Source organism: Sarcophilus harrisii, chromosome 5 (genome assembly GCF_902635505.1).
Source record: "Sarcophilus harrisii chromosome 5, mSarHar1.11, whole genome shotgun sequence".
Taxonomy (NCBI): domain Eukaryota; kingdom Metazoa; phylum Chordata; class Mammalia; order Dasyuromorphia; family Dasyuridae; genus Sarcophilus; species Sarcophilus harrisii.
Window position 1 is genome coordinate 251818586 of NC_045430.1, and position 24006 is coordinate 251842591.

At 38.0% G+C, this 24006-nt stretch overlaps 1 protein-coding gene across 1 annotated transcript in view; it reads right to left on the reverse strand.

Annotated features, from left to right (window-relative positions):
• NEK11 (NIMA related kinase 11) overlaps positions 1-24006 on the reverse strand; it is a 244214-nt gene that overhangs the window by 57605 nt on the left and 162603 nt on the right. Inside the window, 1 exon segment of the mRNA XM_031940247.1 lies at positions 10915-10975. Within this exon segment, the coding sequence (XP_031796107.1) occupies positions 10915-10975 (61 nt within the window).

The window sequence follows — 24006 nt, forward strand, 5'->3', positions numbered from 1 at the left end:
AACAAATGGATGGACCAAGGAATCACTAACGACCAAATTCCTGAGCATATCCATTTGTGAAGCCTGAGTTAACTTTTTAAAAGATGACCTTTGGGCACAGGGATGAGGCAGGCAGGCACCTAATAGCAGTTAGCATCCCACAGACCCTCAGAACCCGTTCCACATACACTGTGTCAAGTGGGGTCTTTCCATTTTCACTGATGCCCCCAATAAGGGGGTTTCAGTTGTATCTGAGTCTACATGACCCCACGGATTTTTCCCAACCTCAGGAGGACTGGAACCACTCCTCGTCCCCCACACCAGCTGCCTTCCTGTCTGATGGCACTCCTCAACGGCCCTCTGGAAATGGGCACAACCCACCACCGTGCTCCTGTGGGAGCAGCCCCCGAAGCGGGACCCTTCGGCAGCGGAATCTCATCGTCTCCGTCTGCAAACTTACTGCTGAGCACTGCCTGCTCTAGCCCAACTATTGCACTCCCCATATTTGAATCACAAATCCCCTCTGCAGCCCCCTACAACTACTAGTGATGCAGACATCCACCCACTGCCCAAGACAACCTTCCAAAATCGTTCTGATTATTAGGAGTTCTTCTCCAAGTCGGCCCTGTGTAACTGCCACAGGTTGCTGGAAGTCTGTCGGATCGGTGCAGGATCGGTGCCAGATCCTGCTGTGCAGGCTCTGCCGTGGGATGGGGCCTAGAGAAGCCTCAGCACTTAGCAGAGATCACCTGCATTACTAGGGATCTTTTCCTGTTTCAGCTTGTCGAGGGTCAGGCCCTCAGAGGGCAGAGGATTCTCAGCAACTGCCTAAAAAGTAGGCGCTCCAGCTGCTGCTGCTACTGAAGATGCAAAAATAAGGATTGGGACTTTCACTTGGCTCTTGCCATTTGAAGCTGAGCACATGTCAAAGAGCAACTTAAACTCATAAACCTGAATTCTGGGTCTAATTATGTCTCTCACTCACAAGGAGCTCTCTGGGTGTTTCAGAGAAATCAATATATAATTCAGAAACTGATGAGGCTCCACAGCATTGTTACTGCTGTGTAGAGGAAGGGGCCTTAGGATGCACATCCTGATCCTTAATCCCTCTCAGTGTATCCCTGGGCTTTCCTCCTCACTTGTCCTATTCTCAACATTGTGTCTCCCATGTCCTGTCTCCCCTCCTTCCTCTCTCCCTCCCTGGCCCTTCCTACTCTCTCCATGAAGACATGAACACTCCGACTTAGTGATCTGACCAAGCTTCCCTCACCCCCCCCCCCAGCTTCCTCATACACAGGGGCTTGTTTCTCACAGCTCACCTCTGACACGAGCATCTAGAATATGGCCTGATATCTCCTCAATAAAGTCTGGAAATACCTGCAGGCTTCTGCCCTGATCTTGAGTGCATAACTGTTTCCATATCCCTACTGGATGTTCTCACTCTTTATCACAGACAGCTAATTACATTAGCCAGCATTGCAAAGCCTTTTAAGGTTTACAAAGCACTTTATTGTCTGATTTGATTCCCCCAACAACCCTGGAAGATGGGAGCTATTATTGCCCCCATTTTAAAATGATCTGCCCAAGGTCACCCAGGGAACTCAGGTCTTCCTTTGTTCAAGTCCAGGGCTCTGCTCATTGGGCCACTTGTAGAGCTACCGCTTACAACATCAGAGCTGGAAAGGACTTAACACTCTAATATTTTAGAAATAAGGGAGCTAAGGTTCAGAGTTAAAGGGACGAGGCTAATGTCCTATAACTCATTAGTGGAAGACCCGGGACTCCAGTTGTGATCAGTCTCCTGACTCCCCAGTCCAGAACTATTTTCATCTGAAATAGATTTCTACCTTAAATGTCAAGGAAATCTTCCTTGAATTCTCTTGGAGCTGACTGGGTATGAACACATTAGTTCTCTAAAGCCTCCTGCAATGCCAGATAGGAAGAAACTGCCTTTGAATTGGTTTGAAAAGAGAGAAATCAGGGCCTGAAAGAAAGTGATTTAAACACAGAAAAGGAGAATCCCCATAGATAATTTGTCCTGGTATACTTCTTCTTTTCAAACTGAGAGGGAAAACTGTATATATTCCTATATGTTCAGTTGGAATGTAAGCTCCTTGAGGGCAGGGTCTATTATTCTTTTATCTTTGTATCCCCCCACCCCGGGCTAGACAAAATGCCTGCACACAGAAGGCATTTCACAGATCTTTGAGGATTGACTGCCAAAATATGTACATGTTTAGCCAGAAACATTACATTTTCAAAAACTAAATGCCCATTTTTAATTCTCTTATCTCTTATCCAAGGTGCAGATTCATTTGCAGAGGTTTCTTTCCCAAATGCTAGCATTCGCTCTGTGATTGATTTAAGTACAAATCTTCTCCTGGATCCAATTAACATTCTGGCATATAATAACAGCCATAATTATTAATAAACCAAAACCATAATTGTGTAATTATCCTATCTCAGTGTTTCTCACAGTCAATGTAATTATAGGTTAGCAACGGGATAGCCTCAGCACACCTGAGCAATTTCAGAGATGCAGCTCCCATAAGATGAAATTGGATCATCTTCATGATGTCCCATGAGTAACATGGAAGCTTTGGGGTGACACAGGGATAAAAGGTAAGAGACCCACATTATCCTGTCACCAATAGAAGCAGTTCTGCCCTATCCCCAACTGGTCAGTCATTTTTTAGTCACGTCCTATTCTTCATGACCCCATATGGGGTTTTCTTAAGGTACTTTTCCATTCCCTTTTCTGGCTTGTTCATGAGGGCAAAGTTTTAACAGGCCCATATTTGGAGATACGCACTAGGGGATGCCAAGTAGACAGAGCATCCTCTTGAGTGCAAATCTGGCCTGAGAGCTATGCTGGCTGTGTGATCCTGGGCAAGTCATTTAACTTGGTGTGCCTCAGTTTCCCCATCTGTAAAACAAGCCAAATACATTATAAACTGATTCTGGAGTTTGACACCTTTAGAGTAGATGGTCTTTAAGATCCCTAAAGTTCTGGGATCTGATCCAATCCAGCCCAACCCAACAAGTATTTATTAAGTTCCTCTCACAAGGCAAATTCTTGTGGTATGAATGAAAGAATCTCTACCTTTAAAGTACACATTCTATTGGGAGATCAAAGGCTCTAACATGAAGAGCAAACAAAGATTCATATGATCCTCTGAATAAGGAGAAAATACCAGGATGGTTAAGAAGGGCTTCCTAAAGGAGGAAGTTTGTGGGCTAAGATGCTAAAAAAAAATAAAAAAAGCCCAAGGATTCTATAAAGTGGGAATGAAGAGAAAGGTCTTCAAGTGTGGTAGGAAAAGCAATGACAAGTTTGTGGAACAGCTAGCAGACCAATCTGGCTGAAACCATTAGTAGCAAGAAGCAACAGTGCTTTAAATATATTTGATGGTGTTTGTAGGAAAGAATGGAAACAATTGACTTCGTGTAGTGTTCTTGTTTGCTTTTCTGGAGGTCTTGGGCAGTCTTCGTTTCAGTAGAATAATCACAGCAAGAGTAGCCAGGTGTTAAAGTCCAAATGTCTCCTTCAAAGTCTTGTCTCCTTACCTGGTGCTCGGCTAGCTTTCTTAGAGGCCTTCTGGAGTCTTGGTTTCAGTGGAGAAGCTGAGTAAGAGAGCCTGCCACCATGGTGGTGTGAGATGGAGTGAATGAATCTGTCTCTCAGTCCCCCAGGGGAGCCACCAGAAGCCTGACTGAAGATGGAGTGAATCTCTCTCCTTGGCTCTGAGAGTTTGAGTTCCCACCCCAGTCCTTTGTCTTCTCTAGCTCTGAATAAATCTGGATGAGGCTCCCAGCTTATATGCTCTACATTGAATATAAACCAATCATTCTATCACTAGGAAACCATTGTTTGTTATAAGATTAAATCAATCATACTGAACTTAGAGAACTATTAAGCACCATGCTAAACTAGATAACCATTGTATTATCAATTCCACTGACTTAACACCTTGTAAGAATCCTTGTTTCAGAGTTCTGGCCCATAATATCTCCCGCTTTCTTTTATTTTAAAAAATAAAGTGGTCACACTCTCCCTGACTTCTCAAGAAAGTGAGAACCCCAAAAAAGGAGGTGATCACACCTTCCTTAACTCCTCAGAAAAGGGGTGAAAACACCAAAAAAGGAGATGATCACGCCCTCCCTGATGTCTCAGGAAGGGAGATGAAAACCAAAGGAAAATGGGGAATCAAAACAGTGAGTTTCTGAAGGGTCTCACTTGAAACAGGCATACATAAATCCATCAACATAGGAGCTATTACAAACAACATGAATCAACATGAGGAATTATACATGTCCATAAGTCCTAGAAATAGTCCAAAACCATTACTTCATGTGTCAGAGAATCCAATGATTCCTCTAAGTTTTGAAGTCCTGCAATAGTCTCATCATGTCTCAGGGAATCCAATGATTCCTGCTAGTTTTGAAGTTCTGTAACAGTCTCATTATCAGCCATGCTCTTTCAGTGTCAGATGTTTCTTTGGTCTTCTTTGTTTTGAGATTTTTTTTTCTCTTTTTCTGTCTCTCTCCGATAGACAAGGCAAATACCGCTTGTTGGCACCCATTGGATTCCTTCTCCATCTGTAAAGATACAAGCAAACCTTTTCTCCCAAGCAGTTAACCTATCTCATCCTTTGCATTTACCACTTTGTAGATCTCATCACCTGGCAATTACATTGGAGCTGCTCACACTGGACACTGCCCTTCTGTTTGGTTAAAAAGACTATATTCTCCCCAATTGTAATCCCTTTCTCCCATCTGATTGCTTCTTTGCTGATTGATCACATCGGAGTCCTGAACTTCTGAAGACTCTCTAAGTTTAACCTCAGCTGCCATCATGTCCCACCTGTTTTTTGTTTTGAGGTCTTGGAGTTGGGCCCCACCTCTCATTTCCCTGGGTCAATCTACATTCTGAGGCCCAATGAAAGCCTCTGTTGCATTTTGGACATGGGGTTTGGGATCCTATTCTCTCACCCTGTCTTCTCATTTTATCTTTATGCCAACATTGAGCTTTCAGATGCCCTAATTTACCACAATTAAAGCATCAACGAGTCTCTCTGGAAGTCCCTTGCCAAGAGGGACCTTGTCTTCTCATGTTCTGCATCATAGCCTGGGTAAAAAAGGCATTTGTGCCCACTGTGGCACAGAGTCTTATGATCTCCTCTAAAGGAGCATCTTTGTGTATTTCCCATATAATTCTTCTGCAAACCTCATTAGCATTTTTCTTAGCCAGTTGTCTTATCATAATTCCTGTAGCTGCATTTTCTCCAGTGGTTCTTGTGACAGCTGCTTGCAAACATTCAACAAAATCAGCAAAAGGTTCATTTGGACCTTGCTCTATTTTTGTGAAGGCTTCCCCTCCATCTTTTCCTGGGAGGGAGCCCCATGCTTTTATAGCAGCAGCAGCAATTTGCTCATATGCTGCTATGGGGTAATTAATTTATGCTAAAGCATCTGCATACTGACCTTTACCTTCTAGTTGGTCAAAGGTGATTTGTATATTAACTCTAGTTTACCTATTTCAATGGGCTTGTATCCTACAGAGTTCACTATACTCCAAAAACCACAATAAGTTTTTTCCAGATTCTAAACATCTCCTTGCTATAGATTTCCAATCACTAGGAGTTAAAATTTCATAAATCAAATTCTCTAATACCATCTTAATTATAAGATGATGTAGCCCTCAAAAGAGTACGACCCTTTTTCAAATCTTTAATTATTTCCAAATCAAAAGGAGTGTATCTTCTCCTGGCTTGACCTGAAGAGTCAAACTCTTCAATCACAGGGTATGCATTTATTAAATCAGATATATCCTATCCTTCTCTCTTAGCCTTAACCAGTGCTTTTTGTAATCTTGTCATAAGCTACTTCATATGTAGTGCCGATTGTGTTACTGCCCCTTTCCTTCCTCTTTCTCCCTCCACCCATGACGGGTTAATTGAGGGGGGTAGGTCAGGTGATGGGGAATGCTCTAATGGCTCCTACTGTGAAACACCACACTCCTTAATTTCATCAGAATCGTACTTAATTCCATTTTTATCTGATTCTTCCTTCTTTTCACCTGATTTGTCAGTATCCTCCCTCTCCTGTTCTTTCTTCTTTTTTCTTATTCTATAACTTATATGATTCCTTAAAGCCAGTTGTATTAAGTTATATGTATAAAATGTTTCTTGACCTTTTGTTTTTCCATATGAACTTTGTTGTTATTTTTTCTAGGTCATTAAAATAGTTTTTTGGGACTCTGGTATAGCGCTAAATAAATGGATTAGTTGGTAATATTGTCATCTTTATTATATTTGCTCGCCCTATCCAAGAGCATTTAATATTTTTCCAATTGGTTAGATCAGACTTAATTTGTGTGAAAAGTGGTCTGTAATTTTGCTCATAAAGTTTCTGATTTTCCCTTGGCAGATAGATTCCTAAATATTTTATATTATCAGTAGTTACTTTAAATGGAATTTCTCTTTGTAACTCTGACTGTTGGATTGTGTTAGTGATATACAAGAATGCTGATGACTTATGTGGGTTTATTTTATAACCAGCAACTTTGCTAAAGTTGTGGATTATTTCTAATAACTTTTTAGTAAAATCTCTGGGGTTCTCTAAGTATACCATCATGTCATCGGCAAAGAGTGATAATTTGGTTTCCACATTGCCTATTCTTATTCCTTTAATCTCTTTCTCAGCTCTTATTGCTAACGCTAGCGTTTCTAATACAATATTAAATAGTAACGGTGATAGTGGGCAACCTTGTTTCACTCCAGATCTTATTGGGAATGGTTGCAGTTTGTCTCCATTACATATGATGCTTACTGATGGTTTTAAATAGATGCTGCTGATTATTTTAAGGAAAAGTCCATTTATTCCTATACTCTCAAGTGTTTTTAATAGGAATGGATGTTGGATTTTATCAAATGCTTTTTCTGCATCTATTGAGATGATCATATGGTTTTTGTTAATTTGGTTATTAACATGGCCAATTATATTGATAGTTTTCCTAATATTGAACCAGCCCTGCATTCCTGGCATAAATCCTACTTGATCATAGTGTATTATCTTGGAGATGATTTTCTGTAGTCTTTTTGCTAATATCTTATTTAAGATTTTAGCATCAATATTCATTAGGGAGATTGGTCTATAATTTTCTTTCTCTGTTTTCAGCCTACCTGGTTTAGGTATCAGTACCATGTCTGTGTCATAGAAGGAATTTGGTAGGACTCCTTCATTCCCTATTTTATCAAATAATTTATATAGCATTGGGGCCAATTGTTCTTTAAATGTTTGGTAAAATTCACATGTAAATCCATCTGGTCCTGGGGATTTTTTCTTAGGGAGTTGTTTAATTGCCTGTTCTATTTCTTTTTCTGAAATGGGACTATTCAAGCAATTTACTTCCTCCTCTGTTAGTCTGGGAAGTCTATATTTTTGGAGGTAGTCATCCATTTCACTTAGGTTATCAAATTTATTGGCATAAAGTTGAGCAAAATAACTCATTATTTCTCTAATTTCCTCTTCATTGGTGGAAAGTTCTCCCTTTTCATTTTTAAGACTACTAATTTCATAAAGTGTTTCTTTAGAAATTGAAATCAGGGTCATTATCACTGTAATATTCACATAGTTGCTCTCCTACTAATTCCACTCCACTGGATCTAATTCTTTTTCCTTTAAGAACCAAGGAGACAAGTACTGTAATGTTTCTAAAAGTCCAATGATCTGCCCTCCCCAAGTTATAATCAAACCTTGGTTTTTTATGAGTTTAAACATGCTCTCTACACATTTTCCTTGAAGCAGAAAAGAAGGATCCTTTCTAAACATTTGTCCCATTTTAACTGGAATATTACTTTAGCCCTTAAAGTTTCCTTCTTGTCTATTTTTGTACTTACCCTAATTTCTGGGTCACAAATGTAAATCCTTAGCCTCACATTTTGATGCCAAAATGTAATGTTCTTTGGTTTTCTGGAGGTCTTGGAGCAGCTTTTGTTTCAGTAGAGTAATCACCACAAGAGTAGCCAGGTGTTAAAATCCAAATTCTTTATTATCTCCTTCAAAGTCTTGTCTCCTTGCCTGGTACTCAGCTAGCTTTCTTAGAGGTCTTCTGGATTCTTGGTTTCAGTGGAGAAGCTGAGTAGGAGAGCCTGCCCCCACAATGGTGTAAGATGGAGTGAATGAATCTGTCTCTCAGTCCCCCAGGAGAGCCACCAGGAGCCTGACCAAAGATGGAATGAATCTCTCTCCTTGGCTCCGAGAGCTTGAGTTCCCGCCTCCAGTCCTTTATCTTCTCTAGCTCTGAATGAATCTGACTGAGGCTCCCAGTTTATATGCTCTACACTGTGTATAAACCAATCATTATATCACTAGGAAACCATTATTTGTTGTAAGATTAAATCAATCATACTGAACTTAGAGAACTATTAAGCACCGTGCTAAACTAGATAACCATTGTCTTATATCAATTCCACTGACTTAACACCTTGTAAGAATCCTTGTTTCAGAGTTCTGCCCCATTACAATTTCCTATATTATTCTTGCTTTTCTTGCCATTTGAGATCTCCCTGATCACAGAGGATCAAGAGTGGGCCATCCTTATAAACTTGTGACTTAAAAACAATTAGGACAGATCAGGAGAGGCTAAACAGACACCTTGTGAGTTGGGCGGAGTCTCAGAGAGGGAGATGCAGATTATACATCCTTGAGAGGGCAAGATCCTAATATTGCAGTGCGAAAATAATAATGACCATCAGGCCAAGGGCTCAACAAATGATCTTCCTTCACTTGGCCACTGCCTGAGCCAGCTGTCTTTATACTGGGACAAAGTCCACAGGCCCTCTGAGAGTCCAGTGCTGCCATTTCCCATGTGAGATCATCCCCCTCTCCTGCCTCCATAGTGGAGGGATAACTGTTATCTGGAATTTAGGGGAAATCACAGCAAAGCTATTTGGAAAGAGAATTCAGAAACAAGATTTTATCCTTGAAGGGCCATATTCCATCTGCTGAGATTGACACCCCTAAAGAAATTTCAGTTTTGTTTTTCAGACCTAATATTTTTCAATAACTGGCTGACCTTCATGGCTACGGTCTTTTCAGCTTGAATGAAAGCAATCTATTTCTTTATAATGTAAGAGTCAGGGAGATCGCACTGCTAGGGAAATCCTGTAAAATCTCTTATTATGTGGGGCCAGGCAGACCTCACACTGAATTAGGAGAGCTTCCCAGGGTCCTCCCAATGCCTTCTCACCATGGAAGGGCCCATGAGGCTTTTTGAGGAGATCAGGAGGAAGGTGAGGAAGGGTTATTAATAATATAATATCAAACAGAGGGATGGTCACAGATCTCTCTAGTAAGTGGTAAGGCTAACTTCAGAATAAAGGAGTTCTCTCAGAGATGTCCCCCGTGCTGCCTCATAAGCACATCAATACAAAGTAATTTCAATAAAGAGGCAGTGCTAATCACTGGGGAGATGGGAGAGACCTCATATAGAAGGGAAACCAAATTGTACCCTGAAAAAGCTAGGCTTCTGAGGTGGAGGAAAGAAGGCAATACATACTAAACTTGGGGGACCGTTTAGATAAAGGTGCAAAGGTAGTAGATGGAATTTCTTTTTTTAACTGTTTTTATTGGTATCTTTCATATTGCCATAATCTCCTCCCCTCCAACTCCCTTCCCCTTCCAGAAAACCATTCCATAGAATAAATATTTTTAAAGACAAAAAAAAAGAAAGAAAGAAAGAGAAGAAAGAAAGAAAAAGAGGGGAAATTTGGCAAACCTGATAAGTACACGGGAAAAGTTTGAAAATATGTGCAATGTAGTATACATGTGGACCTCTGCAACAGAGCAGGATATTTTCTCATATCTCTACTTTGAGTTAAGCTTGTTTTTTATAATTTTGCAACATTCACTTTTGTTTTCTTCTTCTTCTTTTCATTTACATTGTCGTCGTTAGTGCTTGAACATATTTCCTTGTTGGCTCTGCTTACTTATCTCAAAATAATTTCATGTAGATTTCTCCATACTTTCCTGTATTCATCAAACACATCTTTTTTTAAATTACAATAATATTTTGCTTATATTCATGTATCGCAATTAGTCATTCCCCAATACACAAGCACCTATTTTTTCCTAATTCTTTTCTATAACAAAAAAATACTATAATATTTTGGTGGTATATGCAACTTTTTTCTTATCAATGGCCTCTTTGGGCTATAAGCTTAGTAGGGGAGTCTTTAGATCAAAGTATGTGTGTATTTTACTCTTTTCATTTGCACCATTACAAAATGATTGTACCAATACACAGCTCCACCAACAATGCATCAGTGTTCCTAGCTTACTATAAGTCACCAACACTGATTATTCCCATCTTTTGTCATCTTTGTAGGATGTGAGGTAAAACTTCAGGGTTGTTTTTATGAGCATTTCTCTTATTAGCGTATGGAACATTCTTTCATATGGCTGTTAATGGTTTGCAATTCTTCTGAGAACCGTTCCCTTACGTTCTTTGACCACTTATTTATTAGGGAATGACTTTTGATTTTATACATACCTACAGATACGGATGTAAGATATGGAAGTTAACAGAGACATATCTCTACTTATTTATATGTCTTGAATAATAAACTCTTATTAGAGAAATTGGATACAAAGATTTTTTTCTCATTTGACTGCTTCCCTGTCAGCACATTAATTTTGTTTGTACAGAAGCTTTTCAGTTTAGGGTAATCCAAACTATCTATCTTATCTCCTGTAATTGCTTCTATCCCTTGTTTGGTTATGAATACATCTGAGATGGAATTACAAATATGAGGAATAGCTGGGAGTGTCTAACATTATACAATAACATAGTACAATATACAACGATCCAACAGAAGGAGGTGATCTCTATCAAATGCTATAACAGAATCTGAAAACTTGATGTCAACTCACCTAGGGAACTGCATGCCAGGACGTTTTCCAAACACTTGACCAATGCCTCAAGGTCACTGTCCTGCAAGCACAGGAGAGAACAGAAGTTGCCATAATTACCAAAAGATACATTCAACCCGGGACCTACCTATGTAACAGAGTAAGAGGGGAAATCATGACTTCTTGACCAGAGATGCTTTCTGCCAGTGCTCCTTTAGCAACTTGAAGTTTGCCATGACATTCAATATAAGAATCATATTTGTTATTGACCTTGAGGTCCCATGAGCCCATAGCCACTGCATGTAGGGTGCTCCTGGGAATCACGCTTGTAATCAAGGGCTACTCTGGCTCCTGAGTCGTTCTTAACTTTCTACCAATAAGGCCCATAATAGTGAATGTATTTCCCACCATCTGGGAGGAAAAAGCCTCCTAATTATGGCATCTTTTCAGGATCTGAGGCTGTCACAGTAGGAAATTAATATTTGATGATTCACCTGTTTCATTTCAAAGGCAATAGCATATTTCATAATAGCAATCACCAGTGGTTTGGGTTTTTGCATGTATTCCAGCTTAATGTGCTCCTCTGAAGCATCACATAAATATGACTGGTTTCTTCTCTTAATGGATGATATTATTTGGACTGCTATTATTCATGGATGATGGAAAATGAAATTTAATCTCATCTCATGCCCAGCATATGGAAGAAAGAAGAGACAGATAAATGAACATAAGAGAGAAGCCCAGGGGTACTCAGAACAACATTCATGGAAGGCTCACTATGGGCACAGTATTGGAAGATGCTGGGACAAGGTTTTCCAGTTATTTTCACCCAGGTTTAGACTTTGAAATTTGTCATGATCCACTGTCTTCTGTGGGAAAATAAATCTTTGAAAAATATACACATGAGTACACAAAGAAGAAGGAACCAAAAAGGGAGAGAAAAGAGTAAAAACAAAGACTTGGCTTGATAGTGTGGTATCATGCTGCTAGAGTGCTGGGCTGGGCTTCAGAGATTTTACTTGTTGTGTGACTGGGCAAATCACTTAGCCTTCTGTAAAATGGGAATTACTAACAACTGTAGTCCCCGCCTTACCAGAGTTATTGTAAAATTCAAGTGAATTACTGCATTAAAGCATGTGGCATATGTTTTGACCTAACAATACCACTAACCAGGCATGAATCCCAAAAAAAGATTTTTTTAAAAAAGGGAAAGGGCTTATATGTACAAAAATATTTATAGCAGCTTTTTCTCAAGGCAAAGAATTGGAAATTGAGGGGATGCCCATCAACTGGGAAATGGCGAATAAACTGTGGTATATAATTATGATGGAATACTTTTGTTCTATAAAAAATGATGAGCCTGATGCTCTCAGAAAAACCTGAAAAGTTCTCCATGAGCTCAAGCAAAGTGAAATGTACTGTGTACAAAGTAATAGCAAAGCTGTGAGATGATCTTTGCTGTGAATGACTTTGCTCTTATCAGCAAAACAAAGATAAGACTATTCTGAAGGACTTACGATGAAAACTACTATCCACACCCAGAGAAAGAACTGATTGTGTCTGAATACAGACTGAAGTAAACTTTTTTTTTTCTTGAGGGTTTTGTTTTTGGGGGGGAGGGAGATTGATGTTTACTTTCACAACATGACTTTTATGGAAATGTCTTATATAATGTTGCATGTGTCTTTTCAATGGGGAAGTGAGGAAGGAAGAGAATCTGGAACTCGAAGTTTTAAAAACAAATGCAAAAAATTGTTTTACATGTAAATGGGGAAAACAAAAATCTTAAAGCAAAAAATAGCATTTGCCAAACTCAAATTCTAAATGTCATCATCAGTATTCTCTGAATTCTTTATGTCAGTAATTATTGTTTTTCTGTAAGTTCTACATGTCAGTTATTATTAACCTTGGTATTATTACTGGTATTCTCTAATTCTTCATATCAGTTATAATTGTCCTTATTCTATAAGTTTCATATGACAGTTATTATCATATGAGTTTTATGTGTCAGTTATTGTCACCACGGTAGTTACTGTTGTAAGTATTGTCTAAGTTCTATGTCAGTAATTATTATCATTGTTATTATGTGAATTCTACACATTAGTTATTACTATTATAATGGTGAGATGTCACAAAACTCTGGCCATGACATAAGATCTAGGTAGACCGCTATCATTAATACTTGGAAGGAAGAAGCCATGGACACAAAGGAAGGAAGCAAGGCAACCAGCCTAGGCTCAGCCAGCTCTCTGGGTCACTTTGCATTGCCATTTCTCCTAGAGGATCACCCAAGGGGGATTTGTCCTTCAGAGATGGACCCTCTGGGAATCACCCCCACCTTTCCTTTTCTCTGCTTTGGCTTATCTTGCTCTCGTGTTCACTGTGCAGCATGTAAAACTTACATGTTTGCTTGGTTTGTTTGTGTAGTAATTTTGTGAAAGGTACAAACTATACCTAGAAGGAGAAAGAAAGGTAGAATTCACAACCTTTCATGAATACTGCATTTTAAACCCATGTCAAGCTTAGGTCCTTGTTTTTGGTGTCCTCCAAGTCTCTAATCTTTTATATCACTGTTATTTCCCCTTGTAGTGCCTTTCCCTAGACTAACCCTAAATTTTGAAATGCCTCCCTACCCAGCTCAGGTTATCAGAACCCTTAGTTTTTTCCAAGGCTCATCCTGAATATCTACTCCTATAAAAAACCTTCCCTAGTCTCCTACATTGATGGTAAATGTATTTATTTGTTTACTGTTTAAATATCCCTAGAAAAGGCCTCTCCCTCCTCATGTCTATCTCCAGCACCATGGACAGAGTCTCGCACTTACTATACTGCAATGTGATAAAAGCTTGTTGAACTAGTTCCCACTTCGACCTTCACTGACAGACTCAAACATTTCTCTTCTATCTTCCCTGAATCCCAGAGAAGCAGGAACTTTGCCAAGTATACTCCACCAGACTCAATTCAAACATCTTTCCTCAGAATCACCTGAAGCAACAACTCAATTCCAGTTGCCAGAACTCCTCCCCCAGTGATTCCATCCCTGGCTTTGACTGGATCCATTGTTTATTTTCCTGTAGACTCATTTCTGCAATGTAAACTTTATAGAAACCATAGCATACCCTGATCCAAGGCTCTCTGTGCCCCCACATCTATCATTATTTTTGGTGGTACTTTTTATATGATAGAGTTAGGCACAAAATCTATACAGCTAACTTTCTCAAACTCAAATTTTCCCCTTGGACTTCACTCTAAGCAGTCACTCTCGCATCTACCCACATTTTCTCCCATGACTGTTGGGAAAAGTGGGAGGAGGGACAGGAGACAAAGTGGAGTTTGCAGCATGGTTTGGTGGGAACAGTCGTTCTTGTTTCATGTACCACTGATAATAAGGATGCAGATGTGGAGCTGTTGAACTAAAAGAACTAAAAGACCTGGGTTCAAATTCTACCTCTCACGCTTACTAGCTGACCAACTTGTTCAACATTCCTCGACCTGAGTTTTCTCATCTGCCAAATGAGGGAGTTGTACTAGACGGCCTCCAAGGCTTCTTCCACTTCTAAATCTACGAATGCAATTAACAACAAAGATTTTCCAGTTACATATTTATAAACTAAAACTTAGGACAGCCAGGTGGAACACTGGGCAGAGCTCTAGGCCTGGAGTCAACCTCATCTCCCAAGTTCAAATCTGGTCTCAGACACTTACTAGCTGTGTGACCCTGGGAAAGTCATTTAATCCTATCTGCCTCAGTTTCTTCATCTGTAAAATAAGCTAAAGAAGGAAATGGCAAACTACTCCAGTGCTTTTGAGAAAACCCCAAATAGAGTCATAAAATATGGAACACATTTGAAAAATACCTGAATAACAATGAAACTTTAGAACTAAATTCCTTCTGAAAATTCCTTTATATTTTCAGATATGGCTATGAATTGTTTTGTTTTGCCATATTATATAGATATGTAATGAGGATTTGTTTGAGTCAGGATTGTGTATATGTGCATATGTATATGTTCTAAAATTTTCTCAAGGTAGTAGAGGGAGTAAGGGAGAGATAGTCAATAAAAAAGATACTTATTATTTGAAAAAAATTACTTTGAAATACACTATCACCTTATAAACAAGAAAATTAAATACAATACAACAAACATTTATTAAGCCCTAATAACTTCCAGGAATTAGGTCTGCTAGAAAAAACATCTAAAAAACTTTGTATTTAGTTCTTGGACTATTGAATGAGGTAGGTCATGATCTACCTATGGTGGCTTAGAATGAGAAAAATATTTTTGAATCACTTGTAAGTATCACATAGAGAGAGGAAGACCAAAGTCAAATACTGGGTTAATTTGGCTATTAAAATGCACACTTTTCTATCCTATTTAATTGTTCATCTATGCAGAAAAAACTGAAAGATGCCTAGCTGTCTGTCCATGTCTGTCCAATAGGGAATAGAGGTCAAAAAGGGAAATGGAAATACCCCATGTTCATATTGTGATCACTGACTGTACTGACCTATTCTGGGAGGATGGGAGTATAGGATGTAAGATTCTGGCTTGTTTCATGTATCACTGATAATCAGCATACAGGCATGGAGCTCTTGAACTGCATCCCCCAATCAGTTTTGTGCCATATGTGTCAAGGAGAGAAAGGGGACATTCAACTAATTACTACTTCCTTTTTTTAATTTCTTCAAATTTTTCTGAAACAGATCAGGATGAAAGTAACTGAATGAACTGCATTCCCCAATCAGTTTTGTACCATATGTGTCAAGAAGAAAAAGGAGACATTCAACTGATTACTACTTTCTTTTTTAATTTCTTCAAATTTTTCTGGAACAGATTAGGATGAAAGTAGCTGAATTTTTGTTTTCATTTTCATCTGCAGGGCATTAACTAATAGCCCTGAAGCATTTTGGTTCAGTCCAACAATAAATATAGTTGAATTTTTTCTATATGCAATGCTTGGTGCTAAGACCTTGAGGATCCAAGATGAAAAATGACACAGTTTCAGAATTTACATCTAAGAGGGGAGAAAAGATGGGCCCCCAAATAATTATGATGCAGGGAGAGCCACAGAGAAGTTCAGATAAGGTATTATGAAGAATTGGAAATAGGGAATGATTATTTCCAACTTGGCCTAGTGAGATGGAAAGAAGAATTGGAAAAGGCTTGCAGCAGGTGGCACTCACATTCGATCTTAAAGGAAGGGAGAGGCCTTAACCATCAGAGAGGTGGCAAGAAGTGTACTTTCTAGACATGGAAGAGAACATGATAGAAAAATGAGAAAGGGCAGATCAGTAAGAGAGGACAGTCTGATTTAGCTAGAAAGTAGAGTACAAGAACAGTTATACATGTGAGATATAGTTAGAAGGGAAGGTTGAAGTCAAGACCATGGAGGACCTTGTGTGAATTATTCATTAGGGAAGGAAGAATTACTGAATATTTTAGAACATAAGATGCACAACATCAGAGGTAATGATCAAGGATATTACTCAGGGAGTGGTTGAAGGAGGGATTGCAGGAGGAATAGACAGAGGCAGAAAGAGCAGTTGACAAATTATGGTTATTACTGTAAACTAGAACACATATACACTTGAACTGAACGAAAGGAAAGGATGTGTTTGAAAGTATTATGGAGATGGGATAAGCAAATCTTGGCAAATGAAAGATATAAATGTAGGGAGGAGTGGAAGAAAGGACAAAAGGAAGGAAAGGGAGAAGGAAAGGAATCAAGGTAACTGAGCATGATGAACTTGACAGCCAATTGGAGATAGATATATCCATCAGGAAATATTGGACTAGACCACTGGGAAGGAATTTGAGAAAGAGATAAATTTCAGGGTCTTCTGCCTAGATGAAGTAACTGAATCCATGATAGCAGATGAAATTACTAAGACAATATGTTGTATAAAAAATAGATAAAAGAAAGAATCTTGGTGGAATCTACATTTAAGATTGGGGATGGAAATGAGTAGCTCACAAAGTTAACAGAGGAGTGCATTCAAAGAAGTGCTAAACAGGCAAAGTAAAGGTTTCTACAAGTCAAAGGGAGAGAAAAGAACAAGGGAGAAAGGAGTCAGCAATATCATATGTCAAAGAGAAGTTACAGAGGATGAGAACAGAAAAAAGGCCACTGGATTTGAAAATAAGAACAATGGAAGCAGAAATCTAAGAAGACTTGTCTGGAACAAAAGTCAGAAAACAAGGAATTGAGGAAGGTATAGTGTTAAGGAAGTGAGGGTCATAAGTAAAGACTATCAAAAACCCTAAAGGTTAAGAAGGAGGAGACAAAGGAAATGGTAGCTTGGTTTCAGATGATAGAAAGGTCAGATGGGTAAAAAGAAGAGTTGCATTACAAATATATACATATATATGTATGCATGTTTATATATGTTCATACATAAATTAAATAAGGATGCTTTTGACCTTGTCTTGAAATGAATTTCTGAACTTATTTTTTTTGCTAATATGGACTAAAATGACAACTTCTGATATTTCATCACCCTGCTCTGCTTAATATTTCCAGAATCTCAATGAATTGTGGTAAGAAATATACCTAAATATACCTAATAGCTAAAGGTTACTTGAGTGTTGCCACAAATATTTGAGAAAATGTTGCCCTTCTCCAATTTGCTGAATAATACAGTTAGTTTAAAGTACCTGAATTCTATTCTACATCACTATCATGATGGGTACCAAAAATTAGATCCAAAGTCCATTTTTTTCAGATTTAGTCTAGGTTTAGGTCATATGAAAGGTAAAGAAGTACAGCTTAAAGTTAGAAAGGACCTGAGCAACTATCTAGTTCAACTTTTTCTTTTAAAGGGGGGGAAGTCCAGAGGAATAAAGTATCTTGCCCAAAGTCACATAGTTTTTGAAGTAATGGGGAGCAATAAGTGGGATGACCCATCTTCTCTAATAATTTTATTAAAAGCAAAATATTCTATTCCTTTTGATTAATAATGGAGAGACCATCTTTCTTTTTCACATAATCACATCTGTGAGAGCAAGAAGCAAAGAGACTGTATTTATGAGCAAGGGATCTGAGTTCAAATTCAGACAGTGCCATTTATGAACTGTGTGACCTTAGGGGAAAATCCCTTTTCTTTTAGTTGCACTAGATTGCCTCTAAGGTCCTGTTCAGTTCTAAAGCTACGGATCTGTAATCCTATAAGAAAAAATCATCATTTTGTAAGTGAAAATGCCAAGACCCAGAGAAATGAGGGTTCCCATCCAAAGTCACCCAAGAAGAACATAAATTGTAATGTGAAGCTCCTTAGCAACATTCTTTACCACTCACAGAAGAAAAGTGAGATGCACAAATTTAGAGACATCTCTACTGCCAATTTTCATATGGGCCATTTGGGTCTCACCTGTGGTAGAGCCTTCCAAGCTCAGATTGGTCTGACTAGCCACAGTCAGGCACACTATATTTTCACCCAAAGATAGTGAGGTCATTTTGGTTTTCTGTGAGAATAAAGACCACAACCAACCACTGATGTTTTAAAAATTAGTACTAAAATGACACTGCAACGATGAGTAACAATCTTACTGGATAAACCTAAAACAATCAGACAACTTGATTGTTTCTAGACAAAATTCTATTATTATCAAGGAATAATGACATCTAAAGAAATTAAGATATAAGTTGAATCTATTAACTACACACTGACCCACTAAAACAATGAGAATGCAGCTCAGTGTTACATTTATTCATTTGAAATCAGCCGAGCAACTGCTCTCTCACCTCAATCAAAAACTTCATTATAATGGAAACCTCTCATCATTCCCTGACTAATACATTTTTATTTTTAAATTCTGAAATCTTCGTTGGTAACATTTTAATATCAATATTAGAGGGGAATTCTGAATGCACTGCACATCCCACTGTTTTCTTAGTCAACTTAGTGCCAATGTAATTAGCAAATCCATGCTTCCTGGAAAAATACAATCTTTAGACCATGCAGGATTTTTAGAAACCTAGAGAAGTCATTGTTTCATTTCATTTTTTTTTATAGATTTGTAAGGTTATAGCTATAGAGCTAGAAAAGGTCATATTCTTGGATAATACAAAGCTAAAAAAAAAAAACAAGATGGGATGATCAAGGTCATCTTGAAAGAACAGAATCTCAGATCCTTAGAAAAGAACTTAGAAATAAGTCCAGGGTTCCCTTAACCCTTTTTGTTTCATGCATCCCTGTTGGCAGTCTGGCGGCACCTATTGATTACTACTCAGAATAATGGCTGTAATGAATAAAATAAAACACACAGGATTGCAAAGGAAGATTATTATATTAAAATACATCAATTATACTGAAGTACAGTCTGTACCTAGGCAGATTACACTCAAGCGTGGCCTGGTGATAGGTCTAATAACCACAGTCATTTCAAGCCGAAATGATATTTCAAGAGATCTGCAACAACTGTAATGAGATATGAAAATACCTGTAATTTCTATTGGTGATAAAGTCACAGGTACTGCTAATACTTATGTGGGGCTTTTTTCTCCTACATTCATAATGGATTTTTTGTTGTTATTCTGTTGTGTCAGTCACATCTGACTCTTCATGAGAGGTTTGGGGGTTTTCTTGGCAGAGATCTCAGAGTGGCTTTGTCATTTCCTTCTCCAGCTCATTTTACAAATGAGGAAATTGAGGCAGACAGGGGGAAGTGATTTGTCCAGGATCACACAGCTTATAAATATCTGAGGACAGATTTGAATTCAGGAAGAAAAATCTTCCTGGCTCCAGGCTCAGTGTTATAACTAGTGTGCCACCCATTCATAATGGAAGAAAATGCTGAATTTCTGTTAGAAGTTAATGAAAATAAAGTTGCAACTTTTTTCCCAACTAAGTTCATGGGCTCTCTGATATATGTTGGGTTAAGGATGCATGATTTGGTTAAAATATTATTTTACAGATGAAGACCCTGAGGGCCCAAGAAACTAAGCAACTTGCCCCTAACCATGGAGGCAGTCAGGTGCAGAACCAAGATTTGGACTCAAATCCTCTGCCCACAAACCACACTGACTCAATGGCCCAGATTTCCAAAAGCCCCTTCTTGAATCTGCAATTAGTGTGGAAAAGAAATGTTAAATGTAGGGTCCTCCCTTGTGCTGCCCACAGACTAAAATGTAATTGAGAAATGTTAAACAAAAATAAATAAAAATATAATAGAACATGGATGATGCTACGTAGTTTTTAAAGTCAATACTAGAGGACATAGCTAATCACTCCAGTATCTTTGCTAAGAAAACCCCAAATGGAGTCAGGAAGAGCTGAACACAACTGAAGTCAACATGGCCTTTGGGGATCCTCACACATGGTTCAGAGGCAAGCTTGGCACAATTAGTTTGGAGAATATAGTGATGAAAGGGGAGTTAAAACTACATTTCCCTACTCAAATTCTGGCTAATTTCTCGGTGGAAGCTCACAATATGCAGACAGGGACCCCTATATCCCATGTTTAAATGTTGTATCTTGTTTAGAAAATCAAAAAGCAGAAGGGATTGGGGAAATATATCAACTTCAGAAGAAGAGATTTCATCTTTTATCTATTCATGACCTAGGAACATGGCAAGATGCTCTTTTTAATCTTTCACTGTATTCAAATACAAATGCAAAAATTTTAACATTGATATAACAATGGGGTCCAATGGATATTCAGTCATCTTATTATACTGGTATTTGTGCCTAAATTTTTTTTTAAACATCAACTACTTATATTTAAGCTAAATTTATTCCTATTTTTCATCCTGAAGAAAATTTTTTTTGCTTTTAAATTGTTTTTTATTGTTAACTATAATTGCTATTAAGAAAACATATCTGCTAAATAAGACGTAAAATATTACATAAAGCTTTTTCACAGTAGAATCAAATGAATTAACAACACTTTTTTAAAATGCTTTTTTTTAATCCTGTGTCCTTTCTAAAATAAAATTTCCACCTATTTGCTATTTAAATATTTTTTGACGTTGAAAGGGGACCTGTGACTTATTTAAATCTCTTCCTGAAAATGTCTGTAACTATCTGACGTTGTTAGGGATAACATCTAAGTTACTCAGTGATTGTGTTTTCTGTGAGAAATGAGTTCCTCAACTGAGTGGATGCCCATCAGTTGGAGAATGGCTGAATAAATTGTGGTATATGAATATTATGGAATATTATTGTTCTGTAAGAAACGACCAACAGGATGATTTCAGAAAGGCCTGGAGAGACTTACACGAACTGATGCTGGGTGAAATGAGCAGGACCAGGAGATCATTATATACTTCAACAACAATACTATATGATGACCAGTTCTGATGGACCTGGCCATCCTCAGCAATGAGATCAACCAAATCATTTCCAATGGAGCAGTAATGAACTGAACCAGCTACACCCAGAGAAAGAACTCTGGGAGATGACTAAAAACCATTACATTGAATTCCCAATCCCTATATTTTTGCCCACCTGCATTTTGGTTTTCCTTCACAAGCTAATTGTACAATATTTCAGAATCTGATTCTTTTTGTACAGCAAAATAACGGTTTGGTCATGTATACTTATTGTGTATCTAATTTATATTTTAATATATTTAACATCAACTGGTCATCCTGCCATCTGGGGGAGGGGGTGGGGGGTAAGAGGTGAAAAATTGGAAAAGGGGTTTGGCAATTGTTAATGCTGTAAAATTGCCCATACATATAACCTGTAAATAAAAGGCTATTAAAGAAAAGAAAAGAAAAGAAAAGAAAAAAAAAGAGAAATGAGTTCCTCTTATATGAGAGGTGGGCACCATTGAATCATTTAAAGTGTCAACTGTAAAACAAACAAACAAATAAACAAAAAACAGAATTGGAGAGAAATTCAACCTTGAGATCTTTACCTTTTCCAGATATAAAGATATTTTGCTTTCTTGTGTATAGAGAGAAAATCATAGAAAAAGGAGTGAGAAGAGAAACAAATAAACTGTTTGTCCCTTCCACTCTCAATCTCCAGCCCTGGAAGCTTCTTACTTCTGTTGGAAAAGGAAAAGTTGGAAAGAAAAGCTTTTTGGATAGAAAAGCTGGAAAGTTTTTGTTGATGATTAAGTTTATACATGGAGGACTGAGAGCTAACTTTGGGGTCAGATTTTTCATATAATATTAAATAGGGAAAAGTTTTTCTTTTTGAGATTAAATTCAGAGCCAAAAGAGAAAAGAACTGAAGTATTTAAGATTTGAAAGGTAATCGCTCATATAATATATATAAGTTAAATGAGATCTTCATTAGACTAGACAACAAAGGTTCTTAATTTCTTTTGTATCATAGGTCCCTTTAGCAGTCAGCCTGGTGAAGCCCAAAGTCTCCTTCTCAGAATAATGTTTTTAAATATAAGACATAACAAGATAATATATATTATATAACTATAACATAATGTTATTATACATAATATAATATATAATAATACAAGACACATAGGATTAAAAGGAATTAACTTGTAATAATAATAACTGGTATTTGTATAGTGCTTTATGGTCTGCAAAGTGCCTTAAAAATATTATCTTTGTTTATCCTCATAACAATCCTGAAAGATTACTATTATTCCCATTTTACAGAGGAAACTCAGGCAAATAGAATGTAAATGATCTGTCATGATGACCTAGATGGCAAGTGTCTGAAGCAAAATTTGAACTTCTAACTCCAGGCCCACTGCTCTATCTACTATACTACCCAATTGTCTCAATTATATGGAAATACATTTATCAAGATACTAAAAAAAAAATCATTGAACCTAGGTTAAGTATCCCTGCTATTAAACACCTACCCCAAAATGGGGGCTTTAAAAAATAAAATTTCCATTTCTAAGATATATAGAGAGAATTAACTCAAATTTATAAGAATACAAGCCATTACCCAATTTGATAAATGGTCAAAGGATATGAACTGACAATTTTTAGATGAAGAAATTAAAGCCAAATATTTCTAGTCATATGAAAAAATATCTTAAATTACTGTTTATCGGGGAAATGCAAATTAAGACAACTCTAAATATCACTACACACCTTTCAGATTGGCTAAGATAACAGGAAAAGATGATAAATGTTGGAGGGGATGTGGGAAAACTGGGACATTAAAATGCATTGTTGGTGGAGTTGTGAACTGATCCAACCATTGTAGAGAACTATTCATACCCTTTGATCCAGAAGTGTCTCTTCTAGACCTGTATCCCAAAGAGATCTTAAAGGAGGGAAAGGGACCCAACATGTGCAAAAATGTCCGGGGCAGAAACTGGAAACTGTGTGGATGCCCATCAATTGGAGAATGACTGAATAAGTTATAGTGTATGAATATTATGGAATATTATTGTTCTGTAAGAAATGAGCAGCAGGATGATTTCAAAGAACTGATGCTGAGTGAAATGAGCAGAACCGGGAGTTCATTATACACAGCAACAATAAGATTATACGATGATCAATTCTGATGGCTCTCTTCAACAATGAGATGATTCAGGCCAGGTCCAATGGATTTGTGATGGAGAGAGCCATCTGCACCCAGAGAGAGGATTGTGGGGACTAAATGTGAATCACAACATAGTATTTTCACCTTTTTTGTTGTTTGCTTGCTTTTTTCTTTCTCGCTTTTTTCCCTTTTTGATCTGACTTTTCTTGTGCAGCGTGATAATTATGGAAATATGTTTAGAAGAAAAAACCCACTTAGTATTCGCTGTTCAATGACTCTCTTCCATTGACTTCCAATTGACATTGAAGAGATCCCACCAACTCCCCTCAGTAAGGCGCCATGTTTAATTTTCAAGAGTTTCTCCACTGAGTACAGCCTACTACACTTCTATAAATGCACACACTGCTGGAAGGCTGCTGGCTGTGTGCTAGCCCATCAAACACCTACTGGAAAAGGTTTGCTTTAGTTATACCCATAGATCTCTGAAGGAAGCACCAGCTTTACCCCTGCAAGAGTCATACTGACCAGTGACTTCCCCCCCAAAATGTAGGGTACAAGGCAACTGCCCTGAATGACCACCCTCCAGCCAGTGCACAACTATTGGCTCCCCTTTACCTAAAGAAATGTTGGCCAAAGTTCTCCAATCCACCGAGGCTGAATTAAAAGCGATCATACCCCATGGCTTTTCACTCAGA